At 49.6% G+C, this 16,142-nt stretch overlaps 2 protein-coding genes across 2 annotated transcripts in view; one reads left to right on the forward strand and one right to left on the reverse strand.

Moving 5' to 3' along the window:
* Positions 1-16,142, reverse strand: part of LOC144104577 (serine protease 56-like) — a 394,798-nt gene that overhangs the window by 142,301 nt on the left and 236,355 nt on the right. The gene's annotated exons all lie outside the window — the stretch shown is intronic.
* LOC144105538 (uncharacterized) lies at positions 7,903-15,064 on the forward strand. Its single transcript, XM_077638661.1, has 3 exons — positions 7,903-8,171; positions 8,246-8,446; positions 14,876-15,064. Exons 1-3 carry the CDS (start codon positions 7,918-7,920, stop codon positions 15,033-15,035), a joined length of 615 nt encoding a protein of 204 aa, XP_077494787.1. The 5' UTR covers positions 7,903-7,917; the 3' UTR covers positions 15,036-15,064.

Raw genomic sequence — 16,142 nt, forward strand, 5'->3', positions numbered from 1 at the left:
CGCGCCTGACATTGACACCGATGCTCATCTACTACATAGTTATGAAAAGGAAAATCTGTAGCAGTCACTTGTATCATCAAGGCAGCTGTAACTTGTAACAACATTGTAATAAGTTGTAATAAGGCATTCACAGAGCGCTCAACACCGATCAAAAGAAGAGAATAGCGCGACAACAAATGCAATAAAAGAATAGCAATAAAGTGGTCAAAGCTGCATCAACAAATGGCAACGACTAGCACAGCAAACATGATAACAAGGCTAAAAACTAAGCATAAACACAGGTCAAAAAATGGCACAGATGAGGCAACAATTAACATCGAAAAAATTGATTGAGCGGTAAAAAACAGGTAACAGGAATGTGGGCGAACAATTAACACAGCTAAAAATTCGATGAGGTAACAAACGCAGGTAAAAGAATGGCATAAGTTACGCGACCGCTCTTAAGGGAGCGCAACATCGCATCGGCCACGCGCTTACAAATGTTTTAGCCCAGATCCTGTCCCACGCGCTTTTTTGTTGGTCGTCCGTGGATATATCATCGCTGGATAAAGCACGCAAGCATGCGCCTGTCAAGTTCAACCTCAGCTCGACTGCTGCTGACGATGCCTCGATGACAAGCTGCTGCGTACCACCTGCGCATTCGCCTGTCAGTTTGGCTTCAACCACACTGTTGATTTGGCAACAACGACGCACTAGAAGCACTATCTCCTGACGGAAGATATTTATTCGCCAGTTTGAAACCGGCCAGCTGGGGTGCGACATCACATCGGCCGTGTGCTTACCACTGTTTTTCGCCCAGGTTAGTTACCGGTTTCCCGCTGCATGCTATTGTAGTTCCAATCGATGTATAATATGTCGCACCCCAGCTGGCCGGTTTGAAACTGGCGAATAAATATCTTCCGTCAGGAGATAGTGCTTCTAGTGCGTCGTTGTTGCCAAATCAACAGTGTGGTTGAAGCCAAACTGACAGGCGAATGCGCAGGTGGTACGCAGCAGCTTGTCGTCGAGGCATCGTGTCATCGAGGCGGTGCTGTGCCTCGACGACTTGCTTTGTGTTATGGAAAACTTTATTGCTGATTTAAAGTATGGTCATAGTCTGTTATATCAAATTTTACTGTTATTGTGCGCTGAAGTTGAAAGCAACCCCTGTCCCGGTTTTAATTGACACGAGATGAATTCGGATAATGAAGCCATTGGTGGCATTTACGCTGTATTAAAACGACTAGAACTTCGCCAGTCGCAGTTTCTTCAGGAACTGCATATGCTTAAACAGCAGCAGTACGCTACAAGTATGTCATTAAAATGTTTACGGGGCAGGGTCGCTACACTAGAGAACGATATGCATTCCTCACAGCTGGCAATAAGGGCTGTTGATTCAAACGCATCACCCTGTGTTGACACCTTGACCAGGGACATTTACCATCTTAAAGCCTGTTTTGAAGATGTTTCCAATAGGTCCCACAGGAATAATTTGCTTATTCTAGGTCTAAGTAACTCCGAAACAGAGAGTTGGTCTAAATCTAAAAAAAAAATGTGCGCAAATTCTCGTCTCATATTAACCAAAATGTTCCACCTGAAAGCATCAAAAGGGGTCGTCGAATTGGTCGCTTTCTTGTGAACAAGCACCGACCGTTTGTCGTTAAATTTTGTAGCTATAAAGTCTCAAACAATATCTTCTAGTGTGGCCCTAAGCTAAATGACACTAAGTTTGCCATACGCGAAGACTTCACGCCCGCAGTCAGAAATGCGCGCTTCAGGCTTTCGCAAAACGCACGTGACCTGACTTTTCTTTCTAAGTTGCGATTTGATAAGCTCTTCGCGGAAAAAAAGTGTTTCGTCTGTGATTTTGAATGTGATCGAGTCGTCGAACTTCGGAAATGACAAAAAGGGAGGCAACTGCATGCTCCGCTGCTCGTGCCCACCTTTCATTCTGTGCCATTAGCGTCATCAAATTTTCAATTGATAACTCTCGTCATGAATTGCAGGAGTATCAAAAATAAAACTGGTGAATGTGCTACTGTTGTTTCCTCTGTAAGACTTCATGATATAATTGGCACTGAATCATGGCTGGATAATTCCTTTCTCAGCTCTGAAGTATTTCCCACCAATTATGACGCGTACTGTAGCGATCGACATTTGCATGGTGGAGGGGTCTTTTTACTTGTTGGTCAGTGCTTTCGCTCTTCATTAATAACAGCGCCCCTACATGGTTGCGAGTCAGTGTGGTGCAACCTTCGCCTAAACAATGGAAAGAATTTGGCTATTGGCTGAGCCTACCGTCCTCCCACCGCTACCATCCCTGACGATTTCAGTTCACGGTCAGAATTTCTACTCAGCTTAAAAAATGGCTCTTTTGGTGGGGACTTCAACATGCCTGATTTCAAGTGGGTAAACTACAAACCTCCTCGTAAGAGCCATTATTTATTGTCTTCGTCCCTTTATGAATTAATTACTACTAATGACCTATATTACTACGGCAGTGAGCCTGCACAGGAAATTGAGCACTCATCTGCAGTGCTAGACTTATTGTTCTGCAACCGGCCTTCAGTATTGAGTGACAAAGAGTCACACAAAGAATAAGCGACCACAGTTTCGTTGTCCCTAATGATCGGCATTTTACTTTTTTTTGCAAGATGCCGACCTCGAAAGGCTTGCTTTTTTTAACAAGGACGGCTGTACTACTATGAAAAACGAACTGTCCCTCCTACGGTGTCTGCAGATCGCTCCAGTGAAAAATCTCGCCACCAGCATAAATACGTTCCTTATATAAAGGAACTGACTTCGCACCATCTGAGGAAGCTCCCGAGGCTCAAGCGCCGTCTGATTGGGTGGAAGTAAGCAGCTGTTCTTCAGTCATCCCGGCAGCCAGACTGGGCTCCGAGGCTAGGCCTAGAGCCGCCGGTGACGTGCTTGCAGAGGTGGCTTCGCCGACGTCGGTCCCTGCTCCCGGTCCATCAGCGGCAGCGCACATCCCACCTTCTCCAAATGCACCTCAGCCCGTGAGCGATCTGCCCTCTGGGCGGAACTCGGCAATGGCTGCCCAGCCTCCACTGCTGGATGGCGCTTCAACCGTGCAGCGTGAGGAGAGCTCTCTTATGGACCTGTCTCCAGCACCTCCATCCGTGCCACCGGCTTCCCGCAGTTCTCAAAAGCGCCCATAAGGGGACACTGCACAGAATTCGTGTTCTGCCAACTGCAGCTCACAAGGAAAGCGTTCCTGCCCATCGTATGCCAACCAGGTGGCCGCGCCGACATGGGGATCGGTATCGTATAAAGTGGCCAATAAAGCCCTGGCGGCCAAAAGCCTGCCAGACATTCCGAACAGGTATCATCAGGCGAACCTGGACGAGTGTCTTGGGACCAAAGGTTTTCGTGGTTTCACGTCTAGAACGAAATCTAATACCATCGCTGTGTGGCTCCCGACTTTGGCTGCTGTCGAGCGTCTGCAAACGCTCAAGTCCATATCGATTACAAGCGAGATCTCGGTGCCGGTTCAGGTGTACCTAGTAGAAGGTTCGGACCTACAACACTGTGTTGTTTACAAAGTCGACGTTGCCGAAGACCAGACGACCCTCCAGCGTGAGCTGTACTGTCGAATCCACCGTGTCAACCGAGCGCGGTATATGGGAAAGGGGCGCTCGTGCATCGTCACACTACAGGGCCCACCAACTCTCCCGGAACGACTATACTACTATGGCTATATTCTGCGGCCTCGCTCTAACAAACCGAGTGCTGTCTATTGCTATAGTTGTTTCAGACCTGGCCACATGCGCCGATCATACCCTTTTCCAACACAAGATGAGGATCGGCCACAAGTCACACCGTCTTACAGGTGCGGACTTTGCAAAACTGACTGCCACGAGATCACCTCTCCAACTTTCCCAACAAAAAAAGAAAACAACTGAGAAGGTTCGGCGTGGAATCCGTAAACATGTTCCTCCGAATGAAAACAGAGCCCCGATAAAGACATCGAACAGGTTTGCGGCTCTTCAGTGGGATGAAGACGACTGGCCGGAGCTTTCTGAGCCCAATCCACCTGCAGCGCCTGCCCAACAGTCGTACAGCGATAAGTGCGCAAGGATCGCCGTCGCCTTCATTCTACACAAAAGCACAGCGTACAGGAACCTCTGCGTGAGGACATGGCAGCAGTTGATGACAAAATTGCACGCCTTTTAGCCGAGGTCTCTAAGCTACGGCAACGCCGTGAACTGCTTTCTCGCCGAAGACAACCAGCAGAATCCCACGCCACTCCAATCAATGCCAATCATCTATTTTGGAAAGCTGAGCATTGACAAAGCCCGGAACCTTTTCTAGACGACTAGATCAATCGAGGAAGATTCGGGAGATTAAATGTACGAGGACGATTCAGGCACGAACGCATCGGCCCGACGCTCATCCTACTTTTCGTATTACAGCTGGCCCGGCTGTCTGGATCACCGTCGCGGCTTCCCGGTTCGCCAGCACGTGCCAACGATTGCCAACACTACTTGCTGGCTTTTACTAACTTCGTCACACCGGGCCCAGTGGTTACTGCGTCGGCGCATGTGCGCATACTCCAGCTCTCCGACTGTGGCGCACTGATGCAGCGGGGCGTATAAAAGCTGAACTCCTGACCCTGGACGAAGCATTGCTGAGGACGATTCAGGCACGAACGCATCGGCCCGACGCTCATCCTACTTTTCGTATTACAGCTGGCCCGGCTGTCTGGATCACCGTCGCGGCTTCCCGGTTCGCCAACACGTGCCAACGATTGCCAACGCTACTTGCTGGCTTTTACTAACTTCGTCACACCGGGCCCAGTGGTTACTGCGTCGGCGCATGTGCGCATACTCCAGCTCTCCGACTGTGGCGCACTGATGCAGCGGGGCGTATAAAAGCTGAACTCCTGACCCTGGACGAAGCATTGCTGAGGACGATTCAGGCACGAACGCATCGGGCCGACGCTAATCCTACTTTTCGTATTACAGGTCTGTAATACTTTTTACTTGTACATACATTTTGTAGTTTGTGCCTGGGTCGTCCTAAAGCAATGAGTGATGATGAAGGGTCCGGTACCGCGTTTAACACGAAAGAAAAGAGAGAAAAGCTATTCGACAAGGCTCCAACTACTGTGAAAGAAGTTGGAAGTTTTCTTGTGAAGCTTAACAGCAAGTTGGAAGCCTTGGGAAGTAACCTGAACCATGAGCTTGGCACCCTGCGGGGATCAGTCGAATTTATGAATGAAAGTTTTGAAGAATTTAAGAAAGAACTGGCCGAGGCTCGTCGGGAGATAAGCGAGCTTAAGGAAGAGCAGAAGTATCTAAAGCATGAAACCGTGAAATTTCGAAACAGCTGCAGCGTACTAGAGCAGAGCTAACTGAACTTCAGCAGTACAGTCGCAGAAATAACCTTGAGTTAAAAGGCATCCCTACTACTGACAGCGAGTCACTGACAGGCATTGTCTCCGCTCTTGCCACGAAGGTGGGAGCGGAAATAACGGTGAACGATATTGACCTCGTGCATCGAGTGCCAACAAAAGACAGGAACAAATCGAATATCATCGTTAAGTTCAGGTCAAGTGATGCCCGTGATATACTGCTCGAATCGGCAAAAAAAACTCGCTTAATCACATCGGACCTTGGCATTTCTGGATCAACATCCGTGTTCGTAAACGAACATCTTTGCCCAGAGTATAAAGTGTTGCTTTCTAGGGCTATAGCGGCGAAGAAACTTCACAACTGGAAGTATGCATGGGTATCTCGGGGCCGGATTTTGGCGCGAAAAGCAGACAACTCGGACGTGATCCGAATTTCTACAGAGGCCGACCTCGGCCTTATAGTCTAGTTCATTCAAAATGCTGACTGTACGAACCACTCATAAATTTCTCACGTTAAATGAATCACGCACCATACTTCATTGCAATGTAAGGAGCATAGCTAGAAATTTTGACGGCCTTTGTACGTTTCTAGCAGAGCACAGCTTTCTTTACGATGTTATAGCCATTACAGAAACCTGGCTGATGCCCGGTGAAAGCTATAACATTCCCAATTATGTATTTCTGTCCCGTCCCCGCATTTCGAACAATCGAGGAGGAGGGGTAGGTTTGTACATTAAAAAGACCCTTGTACACTGCGACTATCCGTATCTTAACGCATCCGTTAGTAGCAGTTCGGAATTACTATTTGTAGAACTTGAGGGTGTCATGGTTGGTGTTGTTTATAGAGCCCCCCACGCAGATCGTAGTAAGTTTGTGAATGATCTTGAATCTGTTTTTATACACGTAACCGATAAGAACAAAAAAGCAATCATCGTCGGCGATACTAATATTGATACTTTAGGTGCCAACCACAGCGAATACACTGACCTGTTATTTTCATATGGATTTACGAATCTTATCTCTACTCCGACCCGAATCGCAGGTTCCAGCTCGACATGCCTCGACCATGTGATATGCAATTTCGTGCCACCTAGTTATTTGGCTGGGGCATATGATACAGCAGTGGCAGATCACTTCGCGATTGCCTTCTTATACCGCGTAGACGATAGAGATAGCCGTAGAACTGACAGCACATGCGAGCTTAGGAAGAAAATTGACTATCAAAAATGCGCATTCAGGCTCTCTGAAATGAGCTTTGCAGACCTCGCCGATATGAATGCCTATGAACACTGCTGCAGCCTTGTCGATAGAATCAAAGCTGTGATAAATGATTGTAGTTTTACGCAGAAAAAAACGTACTATACACATCCAGTGTGCCCTTGGATGACAGCAGCTGTGCTAAATATGATAAAAACGCGCGACCACTGGCACACCAAAATGAAACAAAACAGAGGGAACGCATATTATAGTGCTCAGTATAAGATTCATAGAAATAAAGCTGTTGCTACCATGCGTGTACAGAAGAAGCTATATTTTAGTAACCAAATAAACGCATGCGCCGGCAATTCTAAGAAACTCTGGGCTACAGTGAACTCGATAATTCAGCCTACTCCATCAAACCGAATACTTCCTGACCTGGCCCTTTCCCCAGATAAACACCTGCTATCAGATCAGTTTAACGATCATTTCTGCTCAGTGGGTGCTGATTTACGTTTAAGTATGGGTCTCACAGACGAACCTTCTCTGCCTGAGTATCTTGAAAAGACCTTCGGTTTTATAGAAATAAGCAGTGATGAAGTAATGAGTGCACTTAATTCAATGGATGCTACTAAGGCCACGGGTCTCGATGGTATTCCGGTTTCCATAATTAAAAACAACAGTGGCATCCTAGCTGCCACCTTAGCATCTTTATTTAATAAAGCGTTTCTGTCCGGCATCTATCCTGATATTTTGAAGCTCGCCAAGGTAGTCCCTATCTACAAAAGTGGGAATCCTAATGAACTCGGAAACTATAGGCCGATCTCAATCCTTAGCTGTATCAACACTCTGTTTGAAAAACTATTGGCTAAAAGAATTACGCAATTCCTGACTAAAAATGCAATTCTGTCAACGTCCCAACATGGTTTTCAGAAATTTAGATCGACCACCACGGCTGTGCTTTCTATAACTGACTCAATCAATGAAGCACTCAATAATAACAATATTTCTGTTGGTGTATTCCTGGATATTAAAGGGGTCGTGAAGTGTTTTCCGAAAATTTTGGACGACGTGTATATTTGGAATTCTGACCCTTCATTCTATAGCGTACAGTGATTCGTTTCATCGTCCGGGTTGATCGAATAGCGAAAAAAAGTTAATTTCGATTTCCCGGCACGCGTCCTCCTCAACTCTACAGGAAACGTCATCATAAGTAGCCAATCCGAGGCTTCTGTCGCCGACACAACATGGCGGCTTAGCGAGGCCTGCTGGCCCATAGTTGACCGAGGTCAGAGCACTATATGTACTCAAATGTGGCGTCAAAATGACGTCACGCTGCATCACGCGCAGAAGGTTATTTAAAAATGGCCGATCTTCCCGAGCTGCAGCGTCGCTTGCTGGAAAGGAGTCGGCTGTTGGGGTTTGAGCCGTACGGCGACACACCTTTGCGGGTGCCAGATCAGCCGTCGTCAGAGGACGACAGCGGTGGCAGTGACAATGGCTGCGAAGACGGAGCGTGCGGCCAGCAACTAGCGGTCGTAGCCCGCGGCACAACCGCTACTTGCGGAAGCCCCGACCGTGAGCCTCCCGAACCCGGTCGTGTCGGGAATACACACTGGTATGTCCGAATCTTGTTGCTTACGTTGAGCAGTTTTCGAGAGAGTGCAATCGCTAACTGAAGCATTCGAATAGGTGTTTCTGCGGGCGGTGCGTGTCGATGCCCACTGCACTCGAGAGCACCTGCTGCCGCGAGATCCCTGCAGCGACTGTGAAGCAGCCGTCCGGGTGCATCACGGAGCACCCCCACTTTTACACCCTGTGCCTCGACCAGGTGGTGCTTACGGTGGCACTGCAAATGCTTTTGGATCATGGGCTACGCGTCGAGCACACAGGGTAAGAACAATGCTCAAAGGGAGACGCAGCATGAACAAGCGACCGCCTTTTTCTGCTCTTTTCTCACATGCGAAGCGCTGTAATCAAACGGGGAGCCTGTGCTCATCAAAGACTTCAACCTAGCGATAACTTCTGGGATGACATCGCTCCCTAGGAAAATGCGTAAATGCGCCGATGTGTTTGCACTAGGTGCCACGGTGTGTATACACATCGCGGCACGCGAGTGCGAACACAACATCGGTGGTCTTTTTTCATATGCGTGGACGATCACGATGTTTTGCTACTCAGGCGGTAAAATATTCTCGAGGAAACGTGCAAGCAGATGAGATGTGTCTTCTGGCATGTGTGAACTTGGATAATGCAGTTGAAGATCATGCACATAGTTGTAAGGATGCTGGCCAGACACATTTCTGTTTTATTGGCTGAGTTTACATCTTTAACAGGTGCAGCACTAGAGAAGCCGATTGCAATGGAAAGGATTGTGAGAACTGCAGTAAAATCAGTACAAAACAATCAATCCTTTATTTCGCAGGAGACTGTACAAAATGGAATTTCATAGCAAAGTAACCTAGCCCCACTCACTTCCAGAACAATCACCATTCCAGCGCTGTCCTCATTGCCATCATTTTTTGGCAACGTGCATTAGGTGGTAACATTCTATAGTGTGCCATACAAATCGTTTCAATTAAAAAGAATTTGCTGATAGACTTCATTGCATCCATCATCACTTCTACTAATGTGTGGATGCTTGTGCCACAGCATGGTGTATAAAATCCGCATCTTCAGCAGTCACACAGTAAAGCTGTCTTAAACGTGTCGACACTGGCATCTTGCATGTGCTGACGGTGCAAGGCATACCTCTTTGAAACTCCCAGCTGTTCCGCAGCTCCACCCACCAGCTCTAAAGTTGTAAAGTGGTAGGGCCGACCAGCGTGACAGAAGAGGTGGTATCACAAAATCAAACAGAATTATTTAATTACACAAATAGCTTTGCATTGAACACCGCAAAAAAAGTGCTTTGAGCCTTGCTTTTTGAGCCAGATGTGAACAACACTGCGAAACAGAATGTTCTCGTGCCACAGGTCGTTCTTATCGTAGATGACGGTTGCGCACAAGTGTGGACAGTGAATGCCTCATCAGAACCTGTTCTGATCCTGTTGGGGCTTAAACTCGCTTGATCTGATGCTTATGACATTCATACTATCAGATCCATATCTAAGTGTGAGCATTCCAGTCGAGCCACAGACTTCACCGTCAATATCGATCGCATGATTAACAAGTCGCTTTTGTCGTCCGAACTGCTTGCATTACAGGCTGTTCTTAGCCAGTATGTGTCAGTGTTTGATTTTGCTCAGCCAGCCACTTCCTCTCCGCTGCCAATTTATGGCATGCAACACTATAGATTAATACTGGTACTGCTCTGCCCATCAGACAGAAGCCTTGGTGCGTGTCTAAGGCCGAATGGACTGGCCGAATGGCCGAATGGACTCACATAGCCTCCCTCAAATGCTGCCATCACAATGCTGTCTAAATTGCTTGAGGACAAGCTTCAACTGACCTGGGGCGAAATGCTAAGCCGCGCTATAGTGCAGTGAGAAAATGACGACAGACTCGGTGGGCGCAAAAATGAGCTATGGTGCTCGCCACTGACTGTTCAGTGACGTGCCCAATCCCCGCTTTGGCCTTGTAAATAAATGCTTTCCTGCTCTCGCAACTTCGTATGAATATTGTAACGAAGACAGGACCGGCACAGATCACAGTCTCAGCGAAGTCCAGCGCACAGCAGGGAACTCACAAGATGGCTGTCCGAACCACACACACACTTCGTCTTTGTCCACCGGCACACGCACGCTTCGTCTTCATCGTCGGCGCGCTCCCATGAGCACGCGCCATTACCCCCTCCATCAAGGCGGCGGCCCAACGCCGGAAACGAACACGGACAGCAAAGGTAATGTTCGGTATAGACGGCGGACGGCAGAGAATACAGAGAGCTGGTAAAGCGGCGGGTTGCAGCCTGTCATGGTAGGGCTTCATGCGCGCCACGTGGACAGTCTCGGGCGGATGGTGCCGACGTGGTGAGGAGGTCGTGTCCCGCGGAAAAACTTCGTATGTGACATCACTTATACGACGAACCACCTCGTACGGACCGAAGTAGCGTCGGAGGAGCTTTTCGGAGAGTCCGCGGCGGCGCACAGGTGTCCATACCCATACAGAGTCGCCGGGCTCGTACCGAACGCATCGGTGGCGGAGGTTGTAGCGACCAGCGTCGAGTTGTTGATGTCGAATCCGGCACCTTGCGAGTTGGCGGGCTTCTTCAGCCCGCTGGACGAATGTGTCAACGTCAGCGTAGGGGCCGATGTCTCCGTCGTTGTGAGCAGCGGGTAGCATAGCATCCAGCATGGTAGTGACACACCGTCCGTAGACCAGCTGGAAAGGTGTAAGACGGGTAGTCTCCTGTTCTCCCGTATTGTAGGCGAAGGTTGCATAAGGAAGAACTTCGTCCCACGTACGATGCTCAACATCGACATACATAGCAAGCATATCTGCAAGCGTCCGGTTGAGGCGTTCAGTCAAGCCGTTTGTTTGGGGATGATAGGCTGTTGTCTTCCGGTGACTGGTGTGGATGAGTTCGAAGAGAGATTGCATTAATGCCGCCGTAAAGGCGGTTCCACGGTCCGTGATGACGACTGATGGCGCACCGTGACGCAAGACGATTGATGTCATAAAAAACTGAGCCACTTCTGGAGCACTAGCGTGGGGGAGCGCCTGTGTCTCGGCGTACCGCGTTAAGTAGTCCGTCATCACAACAATCCATTTGTTCCCAGAGGAAGACAATGGGAATGGGCCCAGCAAATCCATGCCCACTTGTTGGAAAGGTGTTGTAGGCGGTGGGATGGGCTGGAGAAGCCCTGCGGGTTTAACTGGTGGTGTCTTTCGTCGCTGGCAGTCACGGCAGGTCCTCACATATTGCTGGACTGATGAGAGCAACTTTGGCCAGTAATAGTTCGCACGAATGCGGGCATACGTCCGCGTAACACCCAAATGGCCAGCCGATGGCTCTTCGTGGCAGGCGTGCAAGATTTCTGGACGGAGTTCGGATGGCACAACCAGAAGAAAGGTTTCCGTGTTATGGGCGAAGTTCCTCTTGTAAAGGACGCTATCTCGGAGACTGTAGGAACCCAAACCTCGAACGAAAAGCCGCGGAACAGCTTAACGTCTTAAGGCCCTCCAGATGCTCGATGAGCAGACGCAACGCTGAGTCAGCCCGTTGACGCCGGGCCATATCGGACGACGTGACAAGAGCAAGAAACGGGAAGTCGTCCTCCGTTTTGGCCGGAGCAACGTCGGCAGGTGCACGTGACAAGCAATCGGCGTCATTGTGCTTACGGCCGGACTTGTACACTACCGTGATGTCGTATTCCTGGAGGCGAAGGCTCCATCTCGCAAGCCGTCCCATTTCTTGCACTTGGGATCGTATAGCCTCCTGTCCCACCGGCGACACTCTGTACGGGTGTTGGGATATGGGGCTAGTCTCCTCGTTGACGATGATGCGGTGTTTGGCTACCGGGGTGCGCCCTACCTTTGATGTCGTGGCGAAGCACTCTGCGAAATCGTGAAGGAGCTCTAACAAGCGCTGCTTCTGACCCACCGACAAGCCGGGATTAATGTCCACGGTAGACAGAACGGTTGCTGCATCGCGTCCGTCCGGCGACGGTAGCTCCAGAGCACATATTTCTGCGGGCTCAACGAAGTCGGTAACGTATGCGACGGCCGTTCCTTTCGCAATAGGCTGGAACTCTGTTCCGAAGTTGGTGATCAAGAGTGTCGCAGAGCGATCCTGTAAGCGAACAAGCCCTCTTGCAGCGCAGATCCCTTTCTCGAGTAGAAGGCTGACGTTTCTCTCTGCCATAACGTATCGATCACCGGGCGAGTTACTTTGCACGGGGACCATCATGCTGCACCGCGGAGGCACCGTCACGTCATCAGCAGCAATACGCAGGGCGGGTATCCTGGAGTCGTCTGGGTCGGCTATTTCAATTGCTTGCGTCGGCGAAAACGTCACGCGCGGCTCTTGTAAATTGATAACGGCGCCGTTAGCTTGTAAAAAGTCCAGGCCGAGAATGACATCGCGCGAACAGTGAGGTAGGACAACAAAGTCACAAACGTAAATAAATCCGTCGATTGTAACTCTCCCCGTACACCGGCTAACAGAGGTAATTGGGTGCCCACCAGCCGTGCGAATCTGAGGCCCAGTCCACGCGGTTAAAACTTTCCTCAGTTCTTTTGCTAGCTCGTTGCTCATAACCGAATAGTCCGCTCCCGTATCAACCAATGCCGTAACCGCTAAATCGTCGATATCGACCGGTAAGTTTGAAGCTGCACATCCTTTGTGATCGTCAAGTGTCCTCGTTTGATAGCCGTCGTCTGGTCGGGAACGCGATGGAGGATGTTCGGCTGTTCGCTCGTCAGCGGCCTTACCTCCGCAGGCCGCTGGGTCTAGTTTCCCCGGCGAGGACTCAGTGAGCGGCTGAAACGGCTTGTCGGAGGACGGGGACTCGGCGAACGATAGCGGGTAGAGGTTGGTGGGCGGTAGTCAGGGCGAGGGAAATCAGTGTGAGTATGATCCCGGCGCGTTGACAGGTGCTCCTCAATTTCGCGGGACCGTTCGCCATTGGGCGGATAGGGGACTCGCGGATGAAATCCGCGAATTCCAGCTCGACGATAAGGGCACCACCGCAAGATATGGCCAGCCTCACCGCAGTGGTAGCAAAGGGGCCGCTGGTCAGGTGCCCGCCACACGTCCGTCTTCCGCAGCCTGGCTTCGGGCAACACAGGGACAGGCGGGGGCCACGGCTGAAAAGCAGATGCAGATGGGCTGGTGCTCCAAGGGGCGAGGTCGCAGTTCTGTCGGAGTACCGACGCGTACGTCTGGCGCGGGGGCGTCGGTGTAAGGGCAGCAGGGGCAACAGGTTCAGGAACCACCTGCTGCACTTCCTCTCGGATAATTTGTGCTAACGATGGACACTGCGGCTGCGACTGGGCAGAGAGGCGCATTTTGTGCAGCTCTTCTTTGACAATAGATCGAACCAGCTCCCGAAGGGTGTCAGCGGAGTCGCTGGAGGCTGGCGCAAAGTCGGCAGTTGATACGATGTTCACGGCGCGATTGTAATAGCGGGCGCGTTGTTGCAGGGTCTTTTCGACGGTAGTGGCCTCCGATAGAAACTCCGAAGTGGTGTTAGGTGGGTTTCGCACAAGCCCAGCAAACAGTTCTTTTATCCCGCGCATCAGGTGGCGCACTTTCTTGTCCTCGGCCATGTTTGGATCCGCCCTTCTGAACAGTCGTGTCATGTCCTCATAATACATTGCGACGCTCTCATTGGGTCGCTGGTTCCTTGACTGCAGCGCCGACTCAGCTCGTTCCCGACGGTCGGTGTTGACGTAGGTCGCCAGCAACTGGCTACGGAACCGTTCCCAAGAAGGAAACGTTGTCTCGTGGTTCTCGTACCACGTCCGCGCCGAGTCGTCAAGAGCGAAGTAAACATTGTGCAGCTTCCGCTCCCCATCCCAGCCGTTGTACCTGGCAAAGCGCTCGAACTGGTCAAGCCAGTCCTCCGCGTCCTCAAACACTTCGCCATGGAAGGTCGGCGGCGTTCGCGGCTGGAGGACCAGGAAATGAGCAGCTGAGTTCCCGTTGTCAGCCATAGCTGCCGCGTCTCCGTTGCTAGCCATAGGTGCCGCGTCAGTCCTGCGCGTCGCAGCTGGAGCCCTGGTCCTAGGGGATAAGGGACCGTACTCTGGTGACTGACCTTGGATTCGGCGGCTCGTACTGCGATGAATCGGAGTCAAATCCGTGTTCATTGAGAGCCTTCGGGGCACGTAGATGTTGGAAAGTACCCAGCACCTCCACCAAAAATGTAACGAAGACAGGACCGGCACAGATCACAGTCTCAGTGAAGTCCAACGCACAGCAGGGAACTCACAAGATGGCTGTCTGAACCACACACACACTTCGTCTTTGTCCACCGGCACACGCACACTTCGTCTTCATCGTCGGCGCGCTCCCATGAGCACGCGCCAATATAGTAGTTCAGCAACATTTGCCTGTGCTGCCTGTGGAGAACCGTGGCACCATGAATAAAAAGTTTCAATGCTGCCACGAAATTGGGGTCATGCCACTGTTGCATTTTTGTTGTCTACCATTCTCTGTCAGTAACTTCAAAATGTTGCAATAGAATTCAGAGTTCACAATGCTGCCAGGAAGAACACACAGTGACAATCACATGATTTAACTTGCAAACAATGACGTTGGAACTAACTGTACAGACACTGATAACATGATTAGCTTTCAGCATTGTAAAAGCCTGAAACTGAACTTTCATTTTGCTATGCTGAAAAAAATAGTGACTCTTGTTTTTCTCTTGTCAACAGGAGGTACCGCTACATCAGCTACAGCCAGCTTGCACACTGGCTTTGGGGACGCCTGGGCAGACATCACCGGAAGGTCCTTCCTGCTTGTGCTGTATGCCAAATAAGGGAGAGATTTCCATCGGAAGGTTACACTGGTTTCCAGTATGCACAAGGGCTCTAGAAGTTTGTTCAGCAATGCTTGTGAACTTGCAGTCATGTTTTGTTAACATGGACACCTTGCTATAAGGACAATTTTCAAGGACTGATCCCCTCCCATTCCATTCTGCCTTGGTGATATATAAACTTTCTGCGTAGACTATGGACAGCTTATTTGGAAACCAAAAGCAAAAAAAGATACATTTTGTCTCAGTTTTGCAGACATTGCTTTGGTCCTCTGGGACCTTGCTCATTGGGTATAATATGCAGTCGAAAATTGGTTGTTGGGGAAAGGAAATGGCGCAGTGTCTCATGTCTAGATGTCCAACCATGCAGTAAGGGAACGGTTAGAGGAGAAACTGACAGAAGAAAGACAGAAAGAGGTGCCTTAGTGGCGGGCGCCGGAATAATTTGGCCACCTGGGGATCTTTAACGTGCACTGACATCACACAGCACACTGACGCCTTTTGTGTTTCACCTCCATCGAAATGCAGCCGCCACGGTCAGGTTCGAACAAGGGTACTCTGGCTGAGTAGCTGAGTTTTGACCTTCATTCGTTATTTTTGACCACTCATATTATAAATAATTTTTTCTGGGAACAAAAGTGTCCATATTAACCGCACATCACTGTATTATGCAATTCAAAAAGTATGGAAGAGGGGAATGCACCTTTGGGACAAGAGACTTCAAAGTGAGAAAAGTTTCGCTGCAGATGGGAGCATTTGAAAGAAGTAGCAGCCCCTAGGTGTTCATTATTTTTCTGAAAGGGTTGCTTTTAAAAATCCTATACTTGTATCCTTCCATTTCTGAATAATATTTTTATGAAGTTTCATCTGCATCCACTTTGTTATCTTGTTATTATTTTTAATGTGCTGATGTTGCGTACAAGGCATAGGTAGGGACAGATTGATTGCATTTTCGCACTCTATCCCAACCTATGCTTTTGAGAGATGGAGATTATTTCTTTTTTTTTGTCTGAGTGTGTGACGACCTACACTTCAACCTCTGCCATGCTTCATGGCAGACATCATGGAATCACAGCACTTATAGCCGGGGACAAAGAGAGGACACACAGACAGCTGCACAGTTTTGCATGTCCGCTCTGTGTCCTCGTATGCAAGCGTTGTGAATC

Source organism: Amblyomma americanum, chromosome 9 (assembly GCF_052857255.1).
Source record: "Amblyomma americanum isolate KBUSLIRL-KWMA chromosome 9, ASM5285725v1, whole genome shotgun sequence".
In the NCBI taxonomy this organism is placed as follows: domain Eukaryota; kingdom Metazoa; phylum Arthropoda; class Arachnida; order Ixodida; family Ixodidae; genus Amblyomma; species Amblyomma americanum.